At 47.3% G+C, this 25,723-nt stretch overlaps 1 protein-coding gene across 14 annotated transcripts in view; it reads right to left on the reverse strand.

Moving 5' to 3' along the window:
• CEP112 (centrosomal protein 112) overlaps positions 1–25,723 on the reverse strand; it is a 415,833-nt gene that overhangs the window by 4,157 nt on the left and 385,953 nt on the right. For all 14 annotated transcript variants that reach the window (XM_055090371.1, XM_055090379.1, XM_028498151.2 and 11 more), the window contains one exon: positions 181–282. In XM_055090371.1, the coding sequence (XP_054946346.1) occupies positions 181–282 (102 nt within the window). The remainder of the gene's footprint in view (positions 1–180; positions 283–25,723) is intronic.

The following is a 25,723-nucleotide window of genomic DNA, read 5'->3' on the forward strand; positions in this document are numbered from 1 at the left end:
CCCGTGCTCCCCCCCGCTCCCCATCGCTCCCCATCGTTCACATTATCACCTGAACCATCCCGCCCCCCCAGCCCCCCCGGCCGTGGAAAAACTGTCTCCCATGAAACCAGTCCCTGGTGCCAAAAAGGTTGGGGACCGCTGATCTAAACCCTTGGAAAATTCCTTGATTCTAGAAATTACCTGTGACCTTAGGGAGGAGATAGTGTCTTCAAGTTCTTGTCTTAGAGATGCTGGCATCAACCCTTTAAATTTTGTTTCATATTCTTGTCGTATGTAAGTTATCTAAAGCGAAAAAAAAAGCATATCTTTTTTACCACAGAAATGACTGTTTTGAATTTAAGAAATCCCAGAATAATGTCCATTCATTACAAAGGTAAGTTTGTTACCTGTGGTCAGAAACCAGACAACTGAGATGAAATAAGGGGAAACACAAACTGAAAAAGGTACTCTGTCCTTGTCCATCTGGGAGAGAGAGTCCCTGTAACGGCACTTTATTTCCTTAAAATCCTCGTTGACACAATTTTTGGCATTGGATAAGGAAAATACCTGTCCTCTCTTCTCCACTCCTGATGTACACATGATGCTAATCCTACATCCTCTTCTTGATCAGGGCGTGGATTGTGATCATACTAAGCTGCGTGTGAGGACAATTCATGGTATGTCACCTGTTTGGCTAAGACACTCCCCCTAACTGTCTAGGTACCTGGGTGCTTGATATCATCACGTGATCATGAAGATGCGAGTGAAGGAAAATCTGCACAGCTGTGTCTCCAGGCCTCCCCATACAGGTAACCAGAGGGCCCTTGTCATCACGAGCATCTCTGATTCATGGGTTTCCCTCTGCCTCTGGGATACAGCCAGGTCTTGCTCAACTAACTGATGGTCACTGGGCCGGGTCAAGGAAAAGTTGGTGGCTCATCAAACTACAAACAGGTAAGGAAGGTGGAAGGAAAGTCTTTGGAAGAATATGCTTCAGCAGGATGAAGAGGTGTGTTTGAGGGTGAGCAGGAATGTGAGTGTGTCTGTCTTGGTGCCTTTCTCCAGCTCTGTTTCTTTATTTCTCTTTCCCCTAATCTGAGATGCTATGGAATTCAAAACTGCGTTGCATGTGCTGTGTGGGACTTAACTAAATATTAAAGCTGAATTGCAGTGTATCCCACAAATGATTCATTGGACACACCTGGAAATAAGGTAATACACTATGAAAATATGTGCAACTGAGTTCAGTTAGACAAGTCTATGGATTTAATGAGGATAATTTAAAATTACTAGCCTTTAATTCCCAAATTTTCTTATACTAAACTAAATTAAGGGAGAAATGTGCTCTAATAGTTTATTTTATTACCTACTAAAATCCCATGGCAAATGTTCTAGAACACAATTTAAAAATTTTTGGCAAAGTATTTTTTTGAGGTACGTTACAAACTTGTGATTTATACCTAAAGGGTAAACAAAAATGATGAAAAGTTAGCTCTCCCACTGATGAAATATTTGATTTTTCCCATTTTATCTTCTTGGACGTAAGTCCAATAGTAACATCTGTCAGTTGACTCAAATGAAAGGCAAACACAAAGTAAAACACATGATTTATAAATCAGACTTTAGGGGCAACCTTTATCAAGGGCTCACAGGCTACTATATATTGACTATTTTTTTTCTATCACTCATCACTGGCTCTGAAATTCTGAGCTACTACTCTTAAAAAGGACTCATGTTTGCTCCATTTTTTTGTATCCCTGTTTGTTTAGAATGTCTGCCCTCTGCCTGTCCACTTGAAATATAACGTGTCTGGGTATAAAAATGCTTCTGTCCCACATTCTTTCTCTCAGAACTTTGGAGATGTTTCCTCAGTGTCTTTTGGCATTGCTATGGTGAAGTCTGAAGTTAGGCTAATTTTTTTTCCATGTTGAATGTGACTTTCTTTCTCTGCTTGGCTGTCCATATGATTTTATTTTTCCCTGGATGAGGTAACTTCACTGGGATATGTTTTGGTATTAATGATTCTACATCAATTTTCCTGAGACAATGTGTGTGCTCTTTCTATCTTTTTAAAAAAATATTTATTTATTTATTTGGTTGTGCTGGGTCTTAGTTGCGGCAGGGAGGGCTCCTTAGTTGTGGCAGGTGGGCTCCTTAGTTGCGGCATGCACGTGGGATCCAGTTCCCTGACAAGGGATCGAACCCAGGCCCCCTGCATTGGGAGTATGGAATCTTAACCACTGTGCCACCAGGGAAGTCCCTCTTTCTATCTTTATATTCAATTCTTTGAAGAAAAGCTCCTTCTGTTAGAGTTGTTTTCTATTAAATCAATAGTTACATATATTCACGTGATATATGATTTTTTTTCTATTTGTTCTCTTCTTCGGGAACAGAGATTTTGCATGTGTTGGCTCTTCTTTGACAATCTTCCATATTTACAATTTTCTCTATTATTTTACTTTCTTATCAATTTATATCTGTTTTATGTTTTCATTTTATTTTGTGTGATCGCCATATTTCCTTAGATGTTTTCAGTTATGATTTTCCCATTTTTGTTTCTTCGAATATGGTTTCAATCTCTGTAATCTCGTGATTTTGACTACCTTTTTTCCTAAACTCTGAGAAATCACTTCTCATCTTTGTTGAATTATATCATCTTTAAACACGTCTCTTTTCTTCTTCTCTCCTTCCCCACCTTTTTCCTTGACAGAGAGATATGTCAATGTGTTTTGTAAATGCTTTGACCTTATGAAGAACTGTTTTGGTTTCAAAGAACTGTAATTTGTCTGAACCTTCTCCTTACTTCTTGGGTAATTTCCCATTTGATCTATGTTCTAACTTGCTTTTTGCTTCCACTCCTTCTTTCTCTCTCTCTTAATCTAGCAAGGCTCTTAACCTCGTTCCTTTTTCTTAAAAAAAATTAAAATTTCATTTTTGAATGGAACCAGCAATTTTCTGAATGCTGGGGTAGGGAGTAAGCCGGGGCAGGCCACAGCTGTGGTTCACTTTTGTTGTCATCCGCACCCTTTGACCAAACCTATTATTTCGTTTGCGCTTGGGGCCCACCTGCTCTTAGTTTTCAGCTACTTTGGAGGTCAGGGCCAAGTACTGAAGTCCTTTAGTTAGTACTCATAGCTTCCCTGGACTCTCTTTTTTTCCCACTTCACTTTCCACACCTGACGGTCTCCCTCTACTGGAGGCAAGTCGTAGACAGCAGAAAATTGTGCGTGAGCAATAAGGTCAGTCATTGATCACCACTATCCCTTCCACCACTTTTAAAATTCAGTACGCTATATTCCCCAACTTTTATTGAGGATCTTGCCATTTCTACTTTCTGTCTATCCCGTTCTTCTTTGTTTTTATGATTTTGGTGAATCTGAGTGAACTTAAAATGGGCCCTTGGGAAATCCGACGTTACCTCCCCTATGGGTGAGACTATCACTCAGGAAAATATTACTACCCTGAATCCTTAAACCCAAATCCTGAATTTAATCATCATTATACCAAGCAGACGCCTATGACTTTAACAAAGTCATGGAAAACTTTAACCAATCCGTTTTACTCTACTTATGAGGTTACTGACGTTACTACCAGCAAACGTTTATTGAGTACTTTCTATGTGCCGGTTACAATTCTGAGTATTTTAAGAAGTGCTTAATCCCTCTGACAACCCAATGAGGTAAGCACAAACTTGAACTCAAGCAGTCTGACCCTCCAGCACATATTCTTAGCCACTGTGCTCTGCAGTCTCTCGCACAATCTTCCCACATGCTGACGGGTCTCCTTCACAGACACCACCGGCTAGAGCGGTTTCACCCACTGCACAGTTGCGCTCTCCCTAGCGCGACAGGGGCCAGGGGACGTCCTTCCAGACATCCAGCTGGTCTTTGCTCTAATTTTTTTTTTTTTTTTAATGACAACAATAACAACAGTGCCAACAACAATTGGTTCCAATACGGTATGGTTTCCCTACACTTTCCCATTGGTTAAAAATTTTAATTTACCGAGCATTTATGATAAGACTAATTTTTAAACATCTGTACAAATGCAGCACACATACTGACCTAAAACAAAAGTTCCGCAAATTCCCCACGTAAGCACACATTTTAAAGTCCGACCAGTGAAGGATAGACCTAAGTTTGTTCCACAGCAAAAGGAGAAAGAGGAAGGAAAGAATTAGCTTATAGTCCTGTATATCACTTTTGACTCCTGCTACTATTTTTCTGTCCCCACCTCTGTCCCAGGATGTGTCTGAGGGGAAATAATGAGGGGATGATGACGTCTGTCTACAGACTGAGTGCAGACTATGAACTGCGAACTGCTCACCGTGCCCCTCTCCCTCCTCCCTGCCTTCCCCCTTCTTGCTGTTAACCCGGCAAGAAGCGAGGGGAAGTTGAATTGATCTAAGCAAAGGGTCTGATGGGCATACAAACTAAGGGAGGTCAAAATTGTTTGCATGTAAATCTATTTTACTGTTAGATTTGAATATTAAATCTCGTTCACATACAGTGTCCAACTGCATTAGTGAATGATGTTTATGAAATGCGGAAGAACTCAAAGGTCGCCCTCGCCTGAGTACTTCTCAGAAGGAATTTCCAGCCCACCTCAGCCTTCCCACTGTCCTCGAGAAGCACCGTGCAGGATCATCCGCTCTCCCTCATCCCTCCAGCATCCCACCCAATAGACACAGCCTCCCTCTCTCCACAAAGGTTACTTCTCTCTCCATTTCCATCTTCTTGCCTTTAGGAAAGGAAGATTAGGAAACTCAGGACATCATGACAAAGAGTGACGCTCCTGTAACGTAAGCCGAGTGGAGACGGTGTGTGTATAACCTGGTACCCACGTGACCACGGAGGGCTGTGCTTGGCTCCTTGGCCACAGACTGCCCACCTTTCCCTCGAAGGCACAGCACTCACAGTATCTCCTTTGACTTTAAAAATAGACTATGAAGACCAAGAACCTCAGACCTGGAGTTCAGCATCACAGTGGAGTAAAGCTCACATCCTGTATAATCAGACAAATACTCATGTGCATAAAGAAGAGTGTATGAAGTGGAGTTGAGCCAAGAGGGTGTCTGCAGAGAAGAGTTCAAAGTGATGTTGAAAAAAAGACTGAACCTTGGAACTCTATAATTTCATTAAAAATATGGAAGGGAGAAGTAACACATGTCTGGTGGCACTGTATCAATTAGTCACGCCAGGACGTCCGAACTACAGCAAATACGTCAACCTCCTATCGTAAAAACAACGAGACGGAAGTGAGTAGCTTTGTACAAACAACGTAGGGACGGGGTCTCAAACGCACGCTATTTTATCACAGGTGCCAACGCAGCCAATACCAGACTCACTTAACAAGAGCTGAGCCGCGGGGAGGCCAGTTGCTGAGTCGCCACTGGGACATCCTGCGGGTTTTCCCGCGTCTCGGCAGGGTCAGCACAGTGACTGTGCCTAGTGTTACTTTACAAAGCGCGTTCCGACCGAGCCCCGTGGGGTCAGTTGGGCAGAGCGCCAAGGAACCCGAGCTGGCGTCGCCTCCTAGCTGCCTCTCCACTGGCCCATCCCCGTCCACAGCGCCTCAGTTTGCCCCCAACTACTGCAATGCCCGTATGTTGGTTTTGCTTTGCGAGTCAAATTTGCTCAATCTTTAAAGTGAAAATCAAAATCCTTGACGTGGCCAACAAGGTCCCGCCCAGCTGGCCCTTCAACGTCTCTCACCCTGCGGTCTCCCCAGAGGGTCCTCCCCACGTCTGCAACATCAGACAGCTTAGGCTGCTTTGAGTTTATTCACCAAGTGCGCGGATGCCTGTGCTCGCCAGGGCCTTTCTCGTGTTCCTCGGATGGTTCCTTCTTGTCCCGTGGGGGGTCGTGCCACCGCCTCCGCCTGGACTCTGGTTGCTGGCGGGTCCTGCTCTCTGGTGCTCTCAGGGCTGCTGTAGGTCCAGGCACCCAGCCGGGGCAGCTTCCCAAGGCCGGGACGTGGCTATGTCTGGGCCGCTGCCTTCCAGCCTTGGAGAAGCCATGGACCTGGTTACGGGCAGGCAACGGAGGTCCACAGTCTCCACACCAGCCTGGCTTTCCAGCTGCGACCCAGTCTCTTGTCACTCGCCCAGCAAGAGCCCTTTCTGCATCTCCGTCCCCGGGCCTTTCCTCCCAGCTGCCTCTGCCTGCTGTCGGGCTTGGGATCCCGTCCTTGAGGCTTCAGCTTCACCCACCACTCTGGGGTTCCGATCCGCTTCTAGCCACACCGATGGTCATCATGCTTTTGATACCAAATACGCCTTTTACTTCATTTGTATTTTACCGGTCACCGCTGAGTGTTTGAAGCACAGGGGTGCCCCATAACATGACCCAGTAGAGCCTTCCTGTACAAGGGCAGACTGGTGGCAACCTGCCTTTAACTCAGTACCGTAAAGCATAGGGGTTAAGAGCCCAGCCTCTGGAAGAGAAACGTCGGGGGCTGAATCTGGGCTGTGCCTCTAAACCGTGTGCCCTGGGAAGGTTAACTTCTCTGTGCTTCTGTTTCCTTATCAGGAAAATGGGAATTAAAACTTCTCGAGGCTATTATGAGGACTAGATGATTTAATACATGTATAATTTTTACAAGAATGGCACTCAGTCAATGTTCGATAAACATTACTACAGCATATAATGGAGATTATACATATGTAACGTATTTCATTATATTATTATGTATATATGTCGTGAATTAAATTTAAGTATATATTTCATTTAGCCAATCTTTTAGACTTTTTGCTAATTATTTGCATGTATTCGTGATTAGCCCGAGGATTCCGTTTAAACCTCTTTTTATATTTTTTAGTATCTACTGTCTGAGAAAGGACATCATGACTAAAAGCTTCGATAATTTCAGAATCGATTGCACACGAATCTTCGTTGTATAATCGAAATAATCGACATACCTTTGGAAACACTACTTATCTGCTTCTGAGCCATAGCCAAGCCACCAACAATGACTGGTGTGTCCACGGGTTTTCTCAGGCCCTCGCTGCAGGTGGGGAACCAGTGCTCCCTGATCAATGATTTCAGGGAGGGATCCCAGCTCAAGACCACCCACCCGGCCTGGATCCCTCCCAAGCAGAAATCTGTGGGAGGGTTAAGGGACATCACCAGATGCTCCTATTCACCGTGGGTTAGTTTATTCAGAACCCCGTCCTTCTATGGCTGAGTTGAAGGCCAGAAAGAAACCGGAGTTTGACTGGTGGGGAGGGCGAAGTAACAAGAGAGAATTTTGGAGCCCAGTCCACACTCTGAGGGAGGGTGAGCGGGGGTCATTAGAGAGCATCACAAGACACTGGGCTTCGGACGGGTCGGAACGCCTGGGAGGAGGTGGGCGGAGGCGGGGTCTAGGGAGGGCGGCGCTGGGGGCACGGAATGCAGTGCCAACAGTGCCTTGCATTCCCCGCTGGACTTCACCGGGGGATGTCACTCGGGTGTGACAAGCCATCTGGCTGCCCAGGAGCTAGAGGTGACAGAGCGGAGCCAGCCCAGAGGAGGAAGAGCTGAGACCGGGAGAGACTGAAACCGGCCCTTGATCAGGAGTCAGCCTATCCTTGGACTCTTCTGCCTGGGCTGCCTTTTCTGTCACTTGCAACCAAAACATTCCTATTGGAACAAGGCAGAACATGCAAAATATTAACCTGCATGTACGTGTTGCATCTGTTCAACCAGGGGGCAACAAATTTTGGACTGCAGACCAAATCTGGCCCGCCACCTATTTTTGGTGAGTGAAGTTTTATTGGAACACAGCCATGCACATTTGTTTACGTATTATCGATGGCTACTTTGCCATGACCTCGCTGAGGGCTCTTCACAGAGACCCTATGGCCCACAAAGCCTGAGACCTTTCCTGCCTAGCTTTTTGCAGAAAGCAGGCCGAGCCCTGCCCTAGACTGTGACACTGCACGTCGGGGACGGTGTCCGTCTGGCTGACTTCTTCAGCTCGGGCGTTCGGCTCACCGCCTGGCCTATGGCAGCGCCTCCTTAACATCTGCTGAGTGAATGAATGAATCAAAACCTCCGCGCACACAACTGTGGGTGTTAAGTCAGCCTTTGTCTTAAGATGACAGCACCTTCAGAAGGTCCAGAGCACCTACAGGGCTGCCAAGATCAAAAGTGACCTCAGAGATTCACCCGAAGGAGGGGAGCCCGTTTCAGCCGTGCCGGGTCTCTCCTCTCCGTCTCTTCCCCTCACTTGCTATCAGTTGTTTTACGGGGTTGGGATGTGAAATGACTCATGCTTCTCTCCTTTTTTTTTTTCTCCCCTGAAATTAAATGGCAGCTCCTCTCGCACTAGAATGTACCTTTTGGTTTCTACGTCTAACGTTTTCCTTCCTAATGTTTTTCTTTACTTCACTTGGGTTGATATAGACCATGAACACTCCCTGACTTCCAAGAAAGGCGAATGAATAGAAGCCTTAAAGGGTTATGATCTGGGCAGACGTCCTCCAGGCAGGGGAGGAGCAGGGCTGACGGGGCAGCCTCGCCGCGTGGCCACGTGGAGGGCCGCTCACACGCGTCAGAGGACGGCGACCTGTCCGCTTCCCGCCAAAGGGCACGTCCCTGAAAGGGTCTGGAGAAAACGCCCGCGGGAAGACACGCGCGTTTCCCTTTTGTTTACAGTCTGGATTTCCTCCCAGAGGGAGAGTCGGTCAGCCCTTCCTGAAAAGGGGTGTCCATCGACGGAGGGGCAAGACCCCAGCCGCGGGCGGGGAAGACACCGACTTTGTGAATAAAAGGCCGGGAAGACCTGGAGCGAGACTGGGACTCAGTAAGGCGGACGCGGGTCTGGGGTCCGTTGGATGTTTCCTCTTTGTACCTCGAGGTGAGGTTGGAACACTTGGTACACGGTAGGCGCTCAGTAATACTGTCCGAACAAAGGTACGTTTGAATAGGGGGGTGGGACCTTGAACTCACGGCGGGCGGTCAAAGTCACGCTGCCAAGTTTAGATTTAATGGCGTAGACAATACAGAAAGTATAAGAGAAACCACCACCTATGAACGTCTGACAGACAGCAGGCACTGTACTGAGGGGCTGAGAGACAGCCTCCCGCACATCGTGAAGGTTCTATTTAACCCTTACATAGACTTTGGGAGAGAGATACTATCCTACCCGCTTCATAGATGCGGACACAGGCTCCCAGCGAGAACCAGGATGGAAACTGCCATCTCCTCGTTCCTGGGAGGAGGTTAGGGAGGAGGAATTATCTGGAAATATTGTAAAGAAACTCAGGAGGGGAGGTGGCCTGGGACTCAGGGGACAGCAGTGCCGGAGAGATCAGGAGAAGTTCTTGTTCTAGGGTGACGGCTATGGGAACCTCATATCACAGAAGCTGACGACTGAGTGGCTTGCGAAAAATAAAAGCAAGAGGTGAGTCGAATGAGAATTTACATCTCGGTCGTGTGCCAAGAAGAGTGAGGTCACCGTCGAGACAGAATGGGGGGAGAGAAGGCCTGGTCTGGGTTGGCATTTACTGGGTTTCAGGTGCCCGGAGGTAGGCACGAGCACAGCTGATGAGGAAGCCGGGCCCGGACACCCGAGGCCACGAGCCAGAGGAGGACGCAGAAGCCGGGGAAAGGGGGCTCCGTGCAGGGGGAGAGACCAGCAATCTGCCGGGAGCCAAGACTTATGCGCCGGAGGCGCCAACATGTAGGATCAGGATGGCCAGAGAGGTGGGTGCAAGTGAGGCGGGGGGCCGCCAGCGGTCAGATGCTGCCGGGAGGCCAAGGCCACCTGTCACCCGCCTGGCACGCCGTCACCTCGCACGAAACAGGGCCGTCCAGCCAGCCTGCCAGTCATCAGAGATGTTGGTGGGCAGCAATGCTACAAGCAGAGTTCAAGAGGCAATTAGCGCTAAACACGTTGTTTCCTATCTTTAAAGCAAAAATTGCCCTAGAGGTGCCCAGCTCTAGCCTTCAGTTAGATATCGTGCAAAACACCTGATTTAGTCAGAGGTTTCTGAACTGGTTTGAGGGCATCTTTCAAAACAGGCAAGCCATGACTGCTCTTTCTTTTCTGCATTTTTAAACTCTTGACAATTATAAATAAATTAAATCTCTCCCTCAAAGCACCAAGTACCTGCTATGTTCAAGGGGGCCTGCCCTGCCAGATACGGCGTTCTACACGAAACACAAAGTAGGAACACAGAGGCGGTCACCGGCCCACGGTGTGCCCGGGACGCGCGCAGGCGGCTCCAGAGAGCAGGACGCGGGTTTCGTGCACGCGTCCCCTCGCCTCCCAGCTGATGGGGCCGGGACCCCACAGCCTCGGAGCAGAAAGCTTCTTCCAAACACCACGTGAACGGTCACCGACTAAACTCCCGAGTGTTCGCTTGCCTTTACACGGCGGAGGTACGAGGAGCCGACGCCGCGCGGGCTTCCCGAGCGGTGGCGTCAGGGTCTGTGTCCAGCCCGCGTGACGGCTGCAGAGCCGGCACAGCTCTGCGCGGGGCGCGCGGGGACCGGGAGGCGGGTTTCGTCCCCTGGAAGCGTACACTGTCCCCACGAGACGTGTAAGAAGGACACGATTGGAGTGTAACAGGCGGCGGACAGGAGCAGGGGAGACTGGTCACCTCGAAGCGGGGACGGAAGCCTCCGCAGAGGTGACGGAATCTGAGCCGGATGCTTTCTAGGTGGACGAGAGGGACAGGAGCTGCTGGCGGAGGGGAGCGTGGGAAGCAGAGGTGGCGCGTGCGGCGTTTAGGGACACCGGCGGGGCGGTGTCTGCTGTGGGTGGAGGGCGTAGGGTCCGGGCCCAGCCGGTAGGTGATGGGGAAGCTCAAGGTCTCTGACTGGAGGCCGCTGCACCTTGACCGCGACTGCAGGACGGGGCCCTCCCGCGGCCGCCCTGCTTCCAGACGGCCCTCCCGCGGGCCCTCCGCACTGCCGGCCCGTCTGCCCGCCCAGCCCTCGCTCCCCTTCATAGAAGTACTTCCAGGATTTTTTTAGCTGTAGCCGAAGGACAACGTCCCCAGCACGGGTCATCCCAGGACCTTCTCAAGCTGACCTGAGCCTGACTTCCCAGGACGTCTGTCCCCAGAATCCCACGCGTTTTGCGCCGCGCGCCTCCCTTTGCACGCGCTGTCCTGTGCCCCTTCCGCGCGCCGACGCGCTCACAGGACCTGCTCCGGGACCCCGTCCTCAGCCCTGCGGTCGAGGTAAGCACTCCCTCCTCCAAGATGCCTCAAACCCTGTGCAGCTAACAGCTGTGACTGTCATCGTCACCGTCACCGTCAACGACTGACCTTCGCCAAGTGTGTTCTACGTATCAGGTGCCATCTTGTGCTCTTCTGCATAGTGCATCATATTTTATTTAATCTCCCTACCAATCAACTCCATGTGGTCCATTTATGGCTTCTTACGCATATGGAGAAACAGGCCTAGAGAGGCTTCTGTTCTAGCCACAGCTAATTGATTAGCTGACACCCACAGCGAGGTCTTCCGTACCCCAGTGCCTCTGCTTTTACTTCATCGTCACATAAATTGCAATTATTGATTACATACTGCTTTTTCCCATAGACTGTGGGTTCCCTGAGGGTAGGTGCTATGTTTTACTGGAGATTATAAAAATAAGATTACATTATTTATCTGAAGTTTGAAAATATTATATGGATTTTTTTTGCCAACACAAAGGCATCTTTGTGAGCCTCTAATGCAGGCTGGAGCTCGCAGGAAGCAGAACATACCCGAAGACATATGTCTGGGCTCACATGACCAGAACCACACCTGTGCTAGGTGAGATGGGGAAATGGCGGGCCGGAGAGCGGTCCACTTTCAGCCTTGCAAGAGAGGCTGGCGTTTCAGGGACTTCCCTGGAGGTCCAGTGGTTAGGACTCAGCTCTTTCACTGTCGAGGGCACGGGTTCAGTCCTTGCTTGGGGAACTAAGATCCCGCATGCCATGCCGTGTGGCCAAAAAAAGAAAAAGAGGCTGGGGTTTCTATTTTTACAAATCAGATAAATCAGTAATGAATATTAACTTGGCTTGGTTCACTTGGACAGATGTGAAAGTAAAATTTCTGTTAGAAAGAGTCCCATTAAATTAAAGTATCTTTAAAAAACTTCAGGGGCTTCCCTGGTGGCGCAGCGGTTGAGAGTCCGCCTGCCCATGCAGGGGACGCGGGTTCGTGCCCCGGTCCGGGAAGATCCCACGTGCCGCGGAGCGGCCGGGCCCGTGAGCCGTGGCCGCTGAGCCTGCGCGTCCGGAGCCTGCGCTCCGCAACGGGAGAGGCCACAGCGGTGAGAGGCCCGCGTACCGCAAAAAACAAACAAACAAACAAAGAAACCACTTCAGTGCGTTGCTCCTGACTCAGACGAAGCCTCCACGGCCTTAAGAGGCTGTGTGGGGAGGGCAACAGCGTGTCAGGCTGAGCAAGAGGCTTCCTCTCCTAGTCTTTTTTCATCATTATTTTCAGTGTGCTTTTCCAGGAATGTCTCTGTGCGTTCTTTGCAAAACTGTTGCCCAGATCTTTTTAAAAACACATCAAACCAACAAAGGTCAAATCAAGCGCAGGAAGGTTTTGTTCTTTCAGTCAGAAGACATTGCTTTCATATTAAAAATGTACTGAAATCTAGAAACATACTCTGATGATGTCTGAGAAGAATTCATGGCAGAGAGTAAAAAAGACAAAGAAGAAAGCTCTCCACCGTCACTGGTGGCAGAGGGCTGTGCGATCCTCTGTGGGACAGCTTTTTTCCTGACTTCAGTGACAGAGAAAAATCACTCTCTAAAATTAGAAAGACCCTGAACATCGTGTTCTGATGTTACGACTAATGATGACTAACGCTGTCATCCTTTGTGTTTATTGGCCCTCAAGGTAAAACATACTATGGTGAAAATTTTAACTACCTTATTTATACATGAAAACAAACAGAAAGGGTCTTTTCTTACTCGGATAGAATTCTCGAAGGTTCGTGCTTGCTTTACTTCCAACCATCGGAGGCTCTGCTATCAGAAGGATCTGTCTGCGCAGCTTCAGCGCCAAGTGGTAACTGAGGGCTCCGTAGCAATTCCATCCCCTCTCTTTATCTCCCACGTGGATTTAAAACCGACCTTGGCAGCTGCAAGTCTAAGGTTTGGGTTAAGGATACTATTTTATCTCGCATTATGTGAACGATTTTTTTTTTTGCAACTTTGAGAAAATCTTTTCCTCAAAGATTTTCTTTGAGAAAATTAATCTTGCTTCCTCTGGCCTGACGAAGATTTTAAATACTCAGACAGATGAGCCCAAGTCCCTGTCCTAACAGTGGCCTTGTGAGACCTTGGTCCAGTGACCTTGGAAATAGAAGGGTTGTTGTGAATTTAGGCTAATATATGCTTTAAACGCCCCTTAAGGCAATTAAATGTTTGATGGAACGGGAACTTTTGGAAGATTTATCTGGAATTTTACATTTAATCTAGTCATGGTGTAGCTCGACTGTGCTTCTGGATCGCAGGTGGGGACTGTCCCTAAGAAGCTGGGAGAGGCCAGCGGTCCGCTGTCTAGGGACCGGGAACAGGATACCCGAGGGTGGCTGGTGGTAGGCATGGAGGCCATGGATCCGCCATCTCAGGGTCCCCGGAGCAACGTGCTCTTAGTGTAAAGGGTTCCAGGCCAGCGGGATGGTAGAGCCCGGTGGGCGGTTAGGTAGGAGCCTCCTAGGACGGGTGGGGCTGCTGCGAGGAAGACCAGCCTATGGCGCGCCCAGGGCCGGACACACACCTTGCGCCAGCGGGTCCCTCTTGACCCATCCTGTCCTGTCCAGTGTTGAGCGCCTAGCAGGTCACCGGCGCTAGTCTGTGCTCTGTGTATGTGGCGGGGGGACAAGGAAGAATTAAACGCTGTCTTCAGAGAGTTTACCATTTCCGTGGAAACAAAATTAGCCCGCAAACAGCTATGGGGAAACGAAGTATAAAAGAAATTGGGGTCAAGAAGAAGCTCTTCGTGGCATGGCACTGTTTGGGAAGGACTGAGGGAGAAGGTGAGCACCCAAAGGTGAACTGCAGTTGGATGGGCAAAAGTTCGGTGAAAGGAAATTCCAGGCGAAAGGGAAAGAAAGCACGAGCCAAGGGAAAAATGAGTGTGGCAGGTGTGGACGCCCAGAGCCCACCCAGCCGAGGGACAGACTGGAGATGTCAAGGAACGCTTAGAAGAAACATTAGACAGTCAATTAACCCAGACTACAGAGCCCTTCAGACGTCTGGCAGAGAAGTCCGCTCAGCGAGTGGGAGCCAGGCATATATTTTCAAGCAGGGAAAGCACGATGACAGCAGCATTTAAGGAAATTACTCAGAGGGGAGAGGCAGGGAGGCCAAGGAGGGAAAGGCTGTTTCACCTGAACACAAGGTGATCGGGGTTCCAACAAAGGTGACAGTGCAGAGGACAGAGACGTGAGGCGGACGGAAAAGACGCACGGGACCGAGGCGACTTTTGGGAGGTGAAATAACACGACTTGTGAAGAAATGGTTATAAAGTGTGACTGATGGAGAGGCCCAGCCGAGCCTTCCTCTTTGCCCCGCTGATGCTGCCAGGGCTCAGCGTCCACACGCAGGAGCCGTCCGGATACCTGTGGCTTCTTGGTTCCCACCTGTCTTAGCTCAGGCTGTTGCAACAAAATCCTCGAGACTGGGCGGCTTAAAGAACGGGCCTTTCTTTCTCACAGCTCTGGAGGCCGGAAAGTCCGAGATCAGGGTGCCAGCAGGGTCGGGTTCCGCGAGGGCTGTCCTCATGACCCACAGACGGCCACCTTCTTGCCGGTCTTCACAAGGTGGAGAGAGAACGCCATTTCTCCCATCTCTTCTTCCAAGGGCACTAATCCCATCCAGAGGGCTCCACCCACGACCTAATCACCTCCCAACGTCTCCATCTCCAGGTCCTATCACACTGGGGCTTAGGGCTTCAATATATGAATTCTGGGCGGATATGATAACCAGTCCATGATACCACCTCGATTTTAACGGCTTCTGTTTCCACACTATAGGTGTTTCCACCCCCACCTGCTGTGTCACTTGGCCTTTTATTCACTGGCAAGGCCAGACCTCGCAAGCTGCTCAGACAACGCAGGTAAGGACAGGAGGCTCCTTGGGGGCCAAGGCCCAGCACCTGGAAACGGCTGGATTTCTCTTACTGTGCAGCCCCAGGACTAGGGCCCTCGGGCACCAGGCGATGCTTGGCTTCATTAACCCAGTTCCCAGGTATGAGCTGCCTTTCTCCTGCCAACTGCGCCAGGTCCCTACTAGGACTGGAGTTCAGGCCAGTGACAAAGGAGCTGCTGTGAAAAGAACTTTCTCTTCTGTGATTTGAGCCTGGACCAGGAACTAGCAGTCCTCTCGCAACCACGAGGAAGAAAACCTGCGGAGGCTGGAGCCGATGATAAGGAAACGCAGCTTGAAAACGGAGTGAGAGCAACCGGCTTCTGGTCACATAACTTGAGTAACTGGGTTAAGGCTCCACTGCTTCTCAGTTACATGAAGCAAAAAGTTCTTATTGTTTAAACCAGCGTGAGTTCCCACCAGCTATTTCTTTCTTTCTTTCTTTTTTAAGCAGAGGTCTCCTTAGAAGCCCATATGATTTAAATTTATTTATTTATTTATTTATTTATGGCTGTGTTGGGTCTTCGTTGCTGTGCGAGGGCTTTCTCTAGTTGCGGCAAGCGGGGGCCACTCTTCATCGCGGTCTCTCCCTGTCGCGGCCTCTCCCGTTGCGGAGCACAGGCTCCAGACGCGCAGGCTCAGTAGTTGTGACTCACGGGCCCAGCCGCTCCGCGGCCCGTGGGATCCTCCCGGACCGGGGCTCGAACCCGCGTCCCCTGCATCGGCAGGCGGACTCTCAACCGCTGCGCCACCAGGGAAGCCCCCACCGGCTATTTCTAACGGAGTTCTTGGCCGGAGCCGAGATTCTCTGCCAGGGGCCTTGACTCTGCACCTGACAACCAGGTGGCCTGACCAGGCAGCCCGCGAGGTGGCGGGGCCAGGGGGAAACTGCCATGCCGGCCGCGAGCTGGGCGGCGCCGACCAGCCAAACCTCCCTCCGCATCTCCGGCCCGCTCACCTCCTGCTCGCCCTGTCCCGATTCTGCCACCCACGGTCTGCCTGGTCCCCAGTTAACCGGTCAGCTCTCCCCTGAACGCTCCTGCTGACCTAACCTAGACCCGACACGCTGACGTCCGGTACCGCCGGGTCCTCTGGGCCAGATCCCAGCTCCGGGGGCTCCCTGACACCTGCTTTCTTCATCCCGGGGCCGCAGAGAGTAAACAACAACAATAACACACACACACTGTCTTGGCAGGGGCAGCTGTAAATTCACGCTATCTAACCTCGGTGGCCCTTCTCCGCTGCCGGCCTCTGTGTTACGTTGTATGGGCCTTTCCCACACAACCGCTATCTGCCAAGAGACCTACATACCTAGTAGCCGACGCGGCCGATGACCTGCCAGCGACTGGCCCCGGAATTCGGGGTCCAGTGGCACCTGTGCCTGGTAAAGCTTTTGGCAATATGTCGGGAGCCACAGAAAATAACTGTATTCAAAGTCAAGAGTTTAGTTCTCCGCTGTGTCTTAACTGATGCAGCCCATCAAAGCAGGCACTGCGGCGAGCAAGGTATAAATCGATAACACAAGTAAATGGAGGTGATTAAAGGACAGAGCCACTTGAAAGCAAGTGTTGCCCAGTCTCCAAAAAAACATAACCAAATGGCTTTGCGAGAGAAGTTACAAGGGTCTGCCTTTGTTTTTACTAAAAAGCACTAATAACAAATACTGGGAAATTCAACTGATAATTAAAGAAAAAGAACACTTCACTTCTGAGCTTTCATAAGTGAGGCAATGCTCTTTTCAAATGATTACAGTCTGGCAAGGCAGAGTCAAGGTACTTTGGTTTCTTTGTACCTTTCTCCCCTTTATTTCAGATTTTATACGAATGAAACACGATGAGTAATTCCTTCTCTTTGGATCCTTCAGGATATTATTTAAACACTGGCATCTGGTCTAAGGGAAATTTAATGCTAAGTCAGAGGAGTATTTGAAAAATAGTTTACATCTGCTTTTGTACCACCCACCCCTGAAGTACACAGAGCTAGTGGACAAAATGAGCCCACGGCTGGTTCTCGGGGTCCTGGTGCTGGCGGGGCTGGTGCCTTTGGTGTAACGCACACCCCGGTATTCCCTTTCATAAAGTGAGGGACTGGAGCCACCTTCTTTGTAGTGAAGTCGTGACCTCTATAATACTTCTTAAACTGAGGACAATGATGGTCTCACTGAGACTTAACACATGATTTCAATCTGATCTGACAGTACTTAAACCCAGAAGTCCAGGGGGCGAATGGTTGAGCAAGCTTGGGAAAATGTCCAGGGAACCAAGTGGAGAAGCCCAGTGAGTTACGGAGAGTAATCACAACTTCAGGGCAATGGGGTCGGGGAATAAAATGATATTTTCTGAGCTGGTATCTGTTATCGGATTGACTAAAACCGTGGGCCCACTCAGATGTACTAGAAAGCGAAAACCAAGACCAAAACCAAACCAAACCAACCCCCCCAAAACAGAAACCCCCAACCAAACAACTAGAACAACAAAATACCCCCAATAAACCCCTTAAACTCCCAAATCCTATATTCTTTTCTTTTATCCCGCTATAATTTACTATATTAAGGATATGCATTTTAAAAACATTCCTACATACACACACACACACACACACACACACACACACACACACACACACATAAGCGCCTTTTGAAAAGGATCCAAGAGTGGCAAAAAATTAGCAGTGGGAATTAGGGTGGGAATTAATTTTAGGAACAAGTATATTTTAAATTTCATACATTTAGACAAAATGGAAAAAGGATTAAGATCAGTTTGTAATATTTGTATACTGAGGATAAACTTGCAGAACCTCAAAGTACGAAATGCACAAGAATGCAGCTGTCACAGAAGCCATGACAGGCGAGCAGTCACTTTTTTCCAGGGTCTCCCATTGCCTGGGAAGGTTTGTCCCAGCCTCTACCCCTGCCCTTCAGACTGGGGCCCGATGCCTGGGACACTTCTGAGGGAGGTCACCGCATTTTGATAAACTAAAATTTGGTGATGAGGCCATTTAAAAAGAATTTTATTTTTGGTTTGTGAACAATTCACACATCAAAACCATCTAGGCTTTGTTCTTTGACATGTCCCCGGGGCCCTCCAGGTATGCTGAGCTGTTCAGTATACACAGTAAGCCTTCGGCTCTAAGTCAAGAACTTTCTACCCACATCCAAGAGACCTTATTACCCCAGTGACTTGTATTTCAGCATTTTTCTTCCCATAACTCCGCTCCCCCACCTGGAAAATCCTCTGTTTGTAGTTAAGCACTAAAAGTCTATATAATTCATAACCACAAGGGCAGAGAGACCCTAAAACCACCCGATTGCACACGGCTTTGGGGAGCAGCGTTCCTGGGATCACAGGCTGAAAAGGAACCAAAGCGCCTTCTGACCACAACACAAAGTCAGACCTGCGTCTCCTCCTTTCCTGGGATGGAACAGAAGGGTTTCCTTTCTGCTCTAGTTTTGCTAAAATTTCAGTGGTCTCTCTTCTCCCAGCTACTGATTCACGGTAAGAGCTGGTGCCACCATCTCAGCCGAGGACAGGCTTGCGCCATGCAGGACCCTCGAGGGACACTTCCCCCTGGTCTCTCCTTTCTCCAACCTCCCCGCCAGGCGAAATCCTGCCTCCCCGCCCCCACCGTTCCGGTGCCCAGTACTGTCACGTGTTCTCACCACTCTCCCAGCACAACTGTCCTTGGGTAAAGATGCTCTGATGGGTGACCACTTTGAGCCTCTAGTGGAAAAATATAGTTCTGGTCCCTGATACCTGAAATCCTGGCCCGGTGATTTCAGTTTTCAGTGAGTGAGTAGGGGAGACATTTTGGGAGAGAGGCAACTGACCCTTCTCTCTTCACTGAAATCACACCACCAGTTTGACTTTGCCTGGTACTAAGACTAACTGTATTATCATTGCCTATTACGATTGACTCATCTCTCTTTCCTTTCCAAGATGTTATGACATTGAGCCCCAACTGTTGGATCAACTGTAAAACCTCGATTTAACATCAGGGAGTGTTTTTTTGTCGAGACTTTGTTTTTAGATTTGAGAGGCTATCGTGCCACATTGAGGTGCACGTGTCGCCACAAAGATATAAAGGCAAGACCTGAGTTTGAGAAAGAGGTGCGCCCTCGGAATAGAAATTTGGAAATCACCGCAGAAATGACTGCGGAGGCCCTTGGGGAAGGATGGTATCACTGAAGAAAAGAGAAAGTATAGCTGGAAGAAGCAAGAAATAGAGACCAGGAGACAGCTTACCTGTGATACGAGGAAAGGCCAAAGCCCGAGAGTCAACAGAAGACATTGTAAAGGGGGGTCTAAAATGGAGCAGAAAAATAGGATAATGCAGATCAACAAGCCAATGAAAGTTAACTTTAAGAATCTCTGCTACCTGGATCTGAGCTCCTCCAGGGAAAGATCCTCTCACTCATGCTATGCTCCAGGGCTAATGGCGCCTGGCACACAGTAGGTGCTCTATACATGTTGGCTGAATGAATAAGAGCCTTCTCCTATGAAAAAATAACTTGTTTCTGAGGAATTATTTACAGTTGCCAAGATATGGAAGCAAACTAAGTGTCTGTCAACAGATGAATGGATGAAGAAGATGTGGTTCATATACACAATGAAATACTACTCAGCCATAGAAAAGAAGAAGACGTTGCCATTTGTAGGAACATGAATGGACTGGTGACTTGGAGGGCATTATGCTAAGTGAAATAAATCAGACAGAGAAAGACAAATACTGTATGATCTCACTTATATGTGGAATCTAAAAAATACAACAAACTAGTGAAAATAACAAAAAAGAAGCAGACTCACAGATGCAGAGAACAAACTAGGGGGTACCAGTGGGGAGAGGGAAGGGGGAGGGCCAAGGTAGGGGGAGGGGATTAATATTAATATAATTAATTAATTAATATAATTAATATAAATATAATATAATATAATAACTATAAATGGACTATAACCTTTAAAAATTGTACAAAAATTTTCTTAAATTAAGAAAAATAACTTGTTTCTCTCTTCAGTGAGGCACGTCTTCTTTGAGGTTTATTGATTTTTGAAATATACTCTAACCACACTCTAATATGGTTGTGTACGTATCTTAGCTAGACTTTCCTCCCGGGCGACTGTATGATCTCACTTATATGTGGAATCTAAAAAATACAACAAACTAGTGAAAATAACAAAAAAGAAGCAGACTCACAGATGCAGAGAACAAACTAGGGGGTACCAGTGGGGAGAGGGAAGGGGGAGGGCCAAGGTAGGGGGAGGGGATTAATATTAATATAATTAATTAATTAATATAATTAATATAAATATAATATAATATAATAACTATAAATGGACTATAACCTTTAAAAATTGTACAAAAATTTTCTTAAATTAAGAAAAATAACTTGTTTCTCTCTTCAGTGAGGCACGTCTTCTTTGAGGTTTATTGATTTTTGAAATATACTCTAACCACACTCTAATATGGTTGTGTACGTATCTTAGCTAGACTTTCCTCCCGGGCGGGTCAACCCACGGTTCGGGTCCCCTCACTTTCTGTATATTGCTATAACTCAGTCGGAATTAAAAAAAAACCTCGTAATTTAAAATCTCAGGACGTTTTCTGTTTGCCGGCAACACTTTGTACCCACAAATGCAAACACTTTTATCATTCTTCGTCACCTGTACCAAAAACCAAATACCAACAAGTGCCACCTTTAAAACACATCATGCATTCTTCAAGCTTCCACCCGACCTCGCCTCCCCCAAGACTTAGCTGCTCCTAAATGCCACGGATCACGAAGAACTGGAACCGGCAGCGATTCAGTAACATGATTTCTGCACGCTCTACAATCAATCTTTGGCAAGATTCGCGGAAAAGGTCAGTGTATGCGTAAGCAAAAATCTAGCAGTTTTAAAGATTAATGAAAACGAAGTAGACATCAGTTCAGAATAATAAATCTGACTGTTAACCAACTTAATCCAAAAACGAATGGACTGTACGACTCACGTATTCACTGACGAAGCAGCAAGTGCCCACCCTGCGCGAAGCACCGTGTGGATGCTCGGGCTGGGGGCATGGGGCTGGAGGTACCAAGATTCAGCTTCATGGAAATGACTGAGGAACCAGCTCACGTTACCGTCCTCAAGAGAAGAACTCACTCTTATGAAGAAACAAAGCAGGGACTTCCCTGGCGGTCCAGCGGGTGAGACTCCGCAATCCCACTGCAGGGGCCGCGGGTTCGATCCCTCGCTGGGGAACCAGATCCCGCACGCGCGCCGGGACTAAGAAGTCTGCGTGCCGCAGCTGAAGATCCCGTGTGCCTCGGCTAAGACCCAGCACCGCCAAGATAATTAGATAAATATTTAAATAAATAAGTAAATGATTTTAGAAAAGAAATAAAGAATACACGCATAATAGATAAAACAGATTAACATGTAAGTACATAAAGCATTGTTTACTACTATTTCCCAAGGAAAATGCATTTCTCAGATGCCTTTTGAGGTCGCTTGGCTGTGCAGTGTGGGTAAAACGAACAGCATGCAGCTGGGCGAAAAGGGACATTTTCTAAGCAGGTTGCCAAAGGGAAAGCGGTGGTCAGTGAGCCAGGAATCTGAAGGTCAGACCACAGGGTGACATCATAGAAAAGAGCCCCCTTGACGGTGGTCGAAGAGCTCCAGGAGGGGAAACTGGGAGGGAGGGAGAGTGTGCAGGAAGGGGAGAAGCCCCCTCTGACCCCTAACGAGGGGTTTTTGTACCTTGGAGATGAGGATCCTGCTCTGTGTCTAAGAGACCCTGTGATGGGGTAATAAGGGTGGGCCAAGAAGTCACTCCATGACGGGTGAAGGGACATGTGGGAAGGGAGTGACGCTTCCATTTCACACGCGTTGAGAGGCTCTCCGGGTGTCACATACACACAACATACGTGCGTGTGTGTGTACACATCTATAGGTCATGTACACGTGCGTGCGTACACATCTACAGGTACACGTACACGTGCGTGCGTACACATCTACAGGTACACGTACACGTGCGTGCGTACACATCTACAGGTACAAGTGCACGTGCGTGTGTGTGTGTGTGTATTCCTACTACAATATACCCTCTGCCCTCAAAGGTGTCTTAGTCTAGTAGGAATGACAAAATGTATACACAAGTAATTATAATGAAGGTTTGTGTCTAAATCCAACAAAGAGGAGCTAGCAGAAACCCTCAGAAACCGGAAAGGGAAACTCCTACACTTGTTGGTGGGAATGTAAATTGGTGCAGCCACTATGGAGATCAGTGTGGAGGTCGCTCAAAAAACTAAAAATAGAGCTACCATATGACCTGGCAATCCCACTCCTAGGCGTATACCCAGACCAAACCATAATTCAAAAAGACACATGCACCCCAGTGTTCGTAGAAGCACTGTTTATAATAGCCAGGACATGGAAGCAACCTGAATGTCCATCAATAGATGAATGGATAAAGATGATGTGGTACGTGTATACAATGGAATACCACTCAGCCATTAAAAAGAACACACTAATGCCATTTGCAGCAACACGGATGGACCTAGAGATTACCATACTAAGCGAAGTAAGTCAGAAAGAGAAAGACAAATGTCATATAATATCTCTTATATGTGGAATCTAAAATATGATACAAATGAACGTATCTACAAAACAGAAACAGACTCACAGGCATAGAGAACAGAGCTGTAGCTGCCAAGGGGGGACGGGGGGGTGGGGAAGGGATGGATTGGGAGTTTGGGATTAGCAGATGCAAACTATCATATACAGGATGGGTAAACAACAAGGTCCTACTGTAGAGCGCAGGGAAGCGTATTCAATATCCTGTGATAAACCATCATGGAAAAGACTATGAAGAAGAATACATGCATGTGCACCTGAATCACTTTGCTGTACAGCAGAAATGAACACAGTGTTGTAGAATCAACTGGACTGCAATAAAACTGAAAGAAACCAAATGCTTGAGCAGAACCTGAGAAGCATTCCCGCTGGAAATGAGTAAGAGGCAGGGACATGTTCTGTCGTGACTCCTCAGCGCTGAGTAGAGACCCGGCCTGTGCACCGACCAAAACACAGGGGGGTGAAAGCTGACACAGAAGTTGTCTCTGTTAACGAATTATGTAATTACCTATGTAGATAAATTTAAGAAATCAACAGAAAATTTACTTAGAAAACTTAAGAATTATCAACTGGAAAATCATCAGAATTAATATTGACAATAGCTCTGGTTGGCTGGATATATACAAACAAATGTGAGTGTGTCCCTAAACAACAGCAATAACTGTTTAGAGAATATAAGGGGAAAATCCACAAAAGGAAAAAAATGCCGTAATATATTTTGAAATAAATCTAAAAAGAAATGCACACCATCCATAAAAGGATACATTTCAATTGTACTGAAGATACAAAAGAAGACCTAACGAAATTCAAAGAGATGCAAAGAGGTTAATTCTTCCCAGGCTAATTCGTGAAGGTGTAATAAGACCAATTCTAACCAATCAATCATTCAGATTTTAAAACGTGAAAGTTATTCTAAGATTCATATGAAAGTACAGATGCTTAAGAATAACTAGGACAATTCTAAAACAAGTGATGAGGGAAGACGTTCCCCTATAGATAATATGGTTTGCTGTCACTAGTGCCCTTCTAAAGGTGTTCCTCGTAATAACTGACAATCCTCACAACTATTTTATGAGGTGGGCATTATTATTAACCCATTTTCAAGACAGAGAAACTTAAGCAAAGAAAGGAAACTAATTTGTGTGACGTTCTACAGCAGGTGAGTGGAAGTGGCATATTGGGATTTGAGCCCAGGCACTGGAGCTCCGGAGTCTGTTTCTTCAAGCGCCGTCATCTGTGACTCATGAAGTCATAACACAGGAAGTGGATGGCCAGGAAAGGATACAAAGTCCCAAACAGATCCACGCACACGTGGAAAATGTGATTTTTGACAAAGTAGCATTTCAAATAAATGGCGGAAGCCTATCTCAGTTAGTAAGTGGTACCAATAACTGGGTCTATGTTTAGAAATAAAATTAGGTAAGATCCCCGTATAAGCTTCTATTGTTGCTGTAACCAATTACCGTAAACGTAGCAGTTTGAAACGACACAAATCCATCATCTCCTGGTTCTGTAAGAAGTCTGAGCGGGCTGCAGGCTGCGGGCTCCGCTGTTTCCCTGCTCTGGTCTCACAGGCCAAAGTCCAGGTGTGGGCTAGCCCAGACTCTTACCTGGAGGCTCCGAGGGAGCGTCTGTTTCCAAGCTCCTTCGGGCTGTGGACAGAATTCAGCTCCCTGCAGCTGCAGAGCCGACGTCCCCCCCTGCCTTGCTGGTTGCCAGCTGGGAGCCTCTCTCACCCCTGAAGTCCCCCTGCAATCCTCCTCATGTGCCCCCCACCCTGGGGCACTGGACCCTTCTCACACCAAGAAGCTCTCTGGCCTCCCCTTCGGCTACCTGTCTTCTGCCTTCAACCAGAGAAAGTTCTCTGCCCTTAAAGCGGCCATGTGTTTAGACTGGGCTCGCCACTTGCATAATCTGGGATAACTTCCCTGTTTTAAGGTCACTGATTCTTAACTTTAGTTACATCTGCAAAGTCTCCTTTACCACATAATGTATATATGCACAAATTCCAGGGACAAGAGAATGAACCTCCTCGGGGAACATTCTGTTGCAATCCTGATACCACATGGTATATGGCAATAAATTTGAGATGGATTAAAGAGTTAAATGTACAAAACAAAACTCTTAAAAGTAATGGAAGAAAATAAAAGAGAACATATTTTATAATCTTGGGTAGGGAGGACCTTCCTAAGCAAGCTTAGAAATCATAAAGAAAAACATGGAAGATAATGTTCTCAAAAATTAAAACACTGAATAAAAAGATTAAAGATAAGCAACTGGGAGAAAGTATTTGCAACTTATTTAACAAATTAATATACAGAATTTGTAAGAAAATGAATTTCTATAGATCCACTTAGAAAAACAAATCAATAGAAGAGATTAGCAATGAATGTGATCAAGTATTTCACAGAAATGTAAATACAGATGGTCCCTGACTTATGATGGACTGACTTATGATTTTGTGATGGTGTGAAAGTGATACACATTCAGTAGAAACCATACTTTGAATTTTGATCTTTTCCTGGGCTAAATGATACAATCTTCTCTCGCGATGCAGGGCAGGGGCTCCCAGTCATGTGATCACGAGGGTAAACAACCAACATCCTTACAACCATTGTGTCCCCAGACAAACCATTCTGAAAAAAATTTCACTTTCAGGACAGTATTCAATAAACTGCATGAGATATTCAACACTATTATAAAATAGGCTTTGTGTTACGTGATTTTTCCCAACTGTAAGCTAACGTAAGTGTTCTGAGCACAGGTAAGGGGGGCTGGGCTAAGCTCTGATGTTGGGTGGGTGAGGTGTATTAAATGAATTTACAACTTACAGTATTGTCAACTTAGGATGGGTTTATCAGGATGTAACCCCATCGTAAGTCAAGGGAGATCTGTAGTGGATTTCCACTTCTAGTAACGGAAGCCTACATAATTCCCTCCCAAGTCTGCTTCAGGGTATTAGGGAACTAAGAAGGCAGGGAAGAATTATTAGAAGAGATTAGCAATGAATGTGATCAAGTATTTCACAGAAATGTAAATACAGATGGTC

Source organism: Physeter macrocephalus, chromosome 14 (genome assembly GCF_002837175.3).
Source record: "Physeter macrocephalus isolate SW-GA chromosome 14, ASM283717v5, whole genome shotgun sequence".
Classification (NCBI taxonomy): domain Eukaryota; kingdom Metazoa; phylum Chordata; class Mammalia; order Artiodactyla; family Physeteridae; genus Physeter; species Physeter macrocephalus.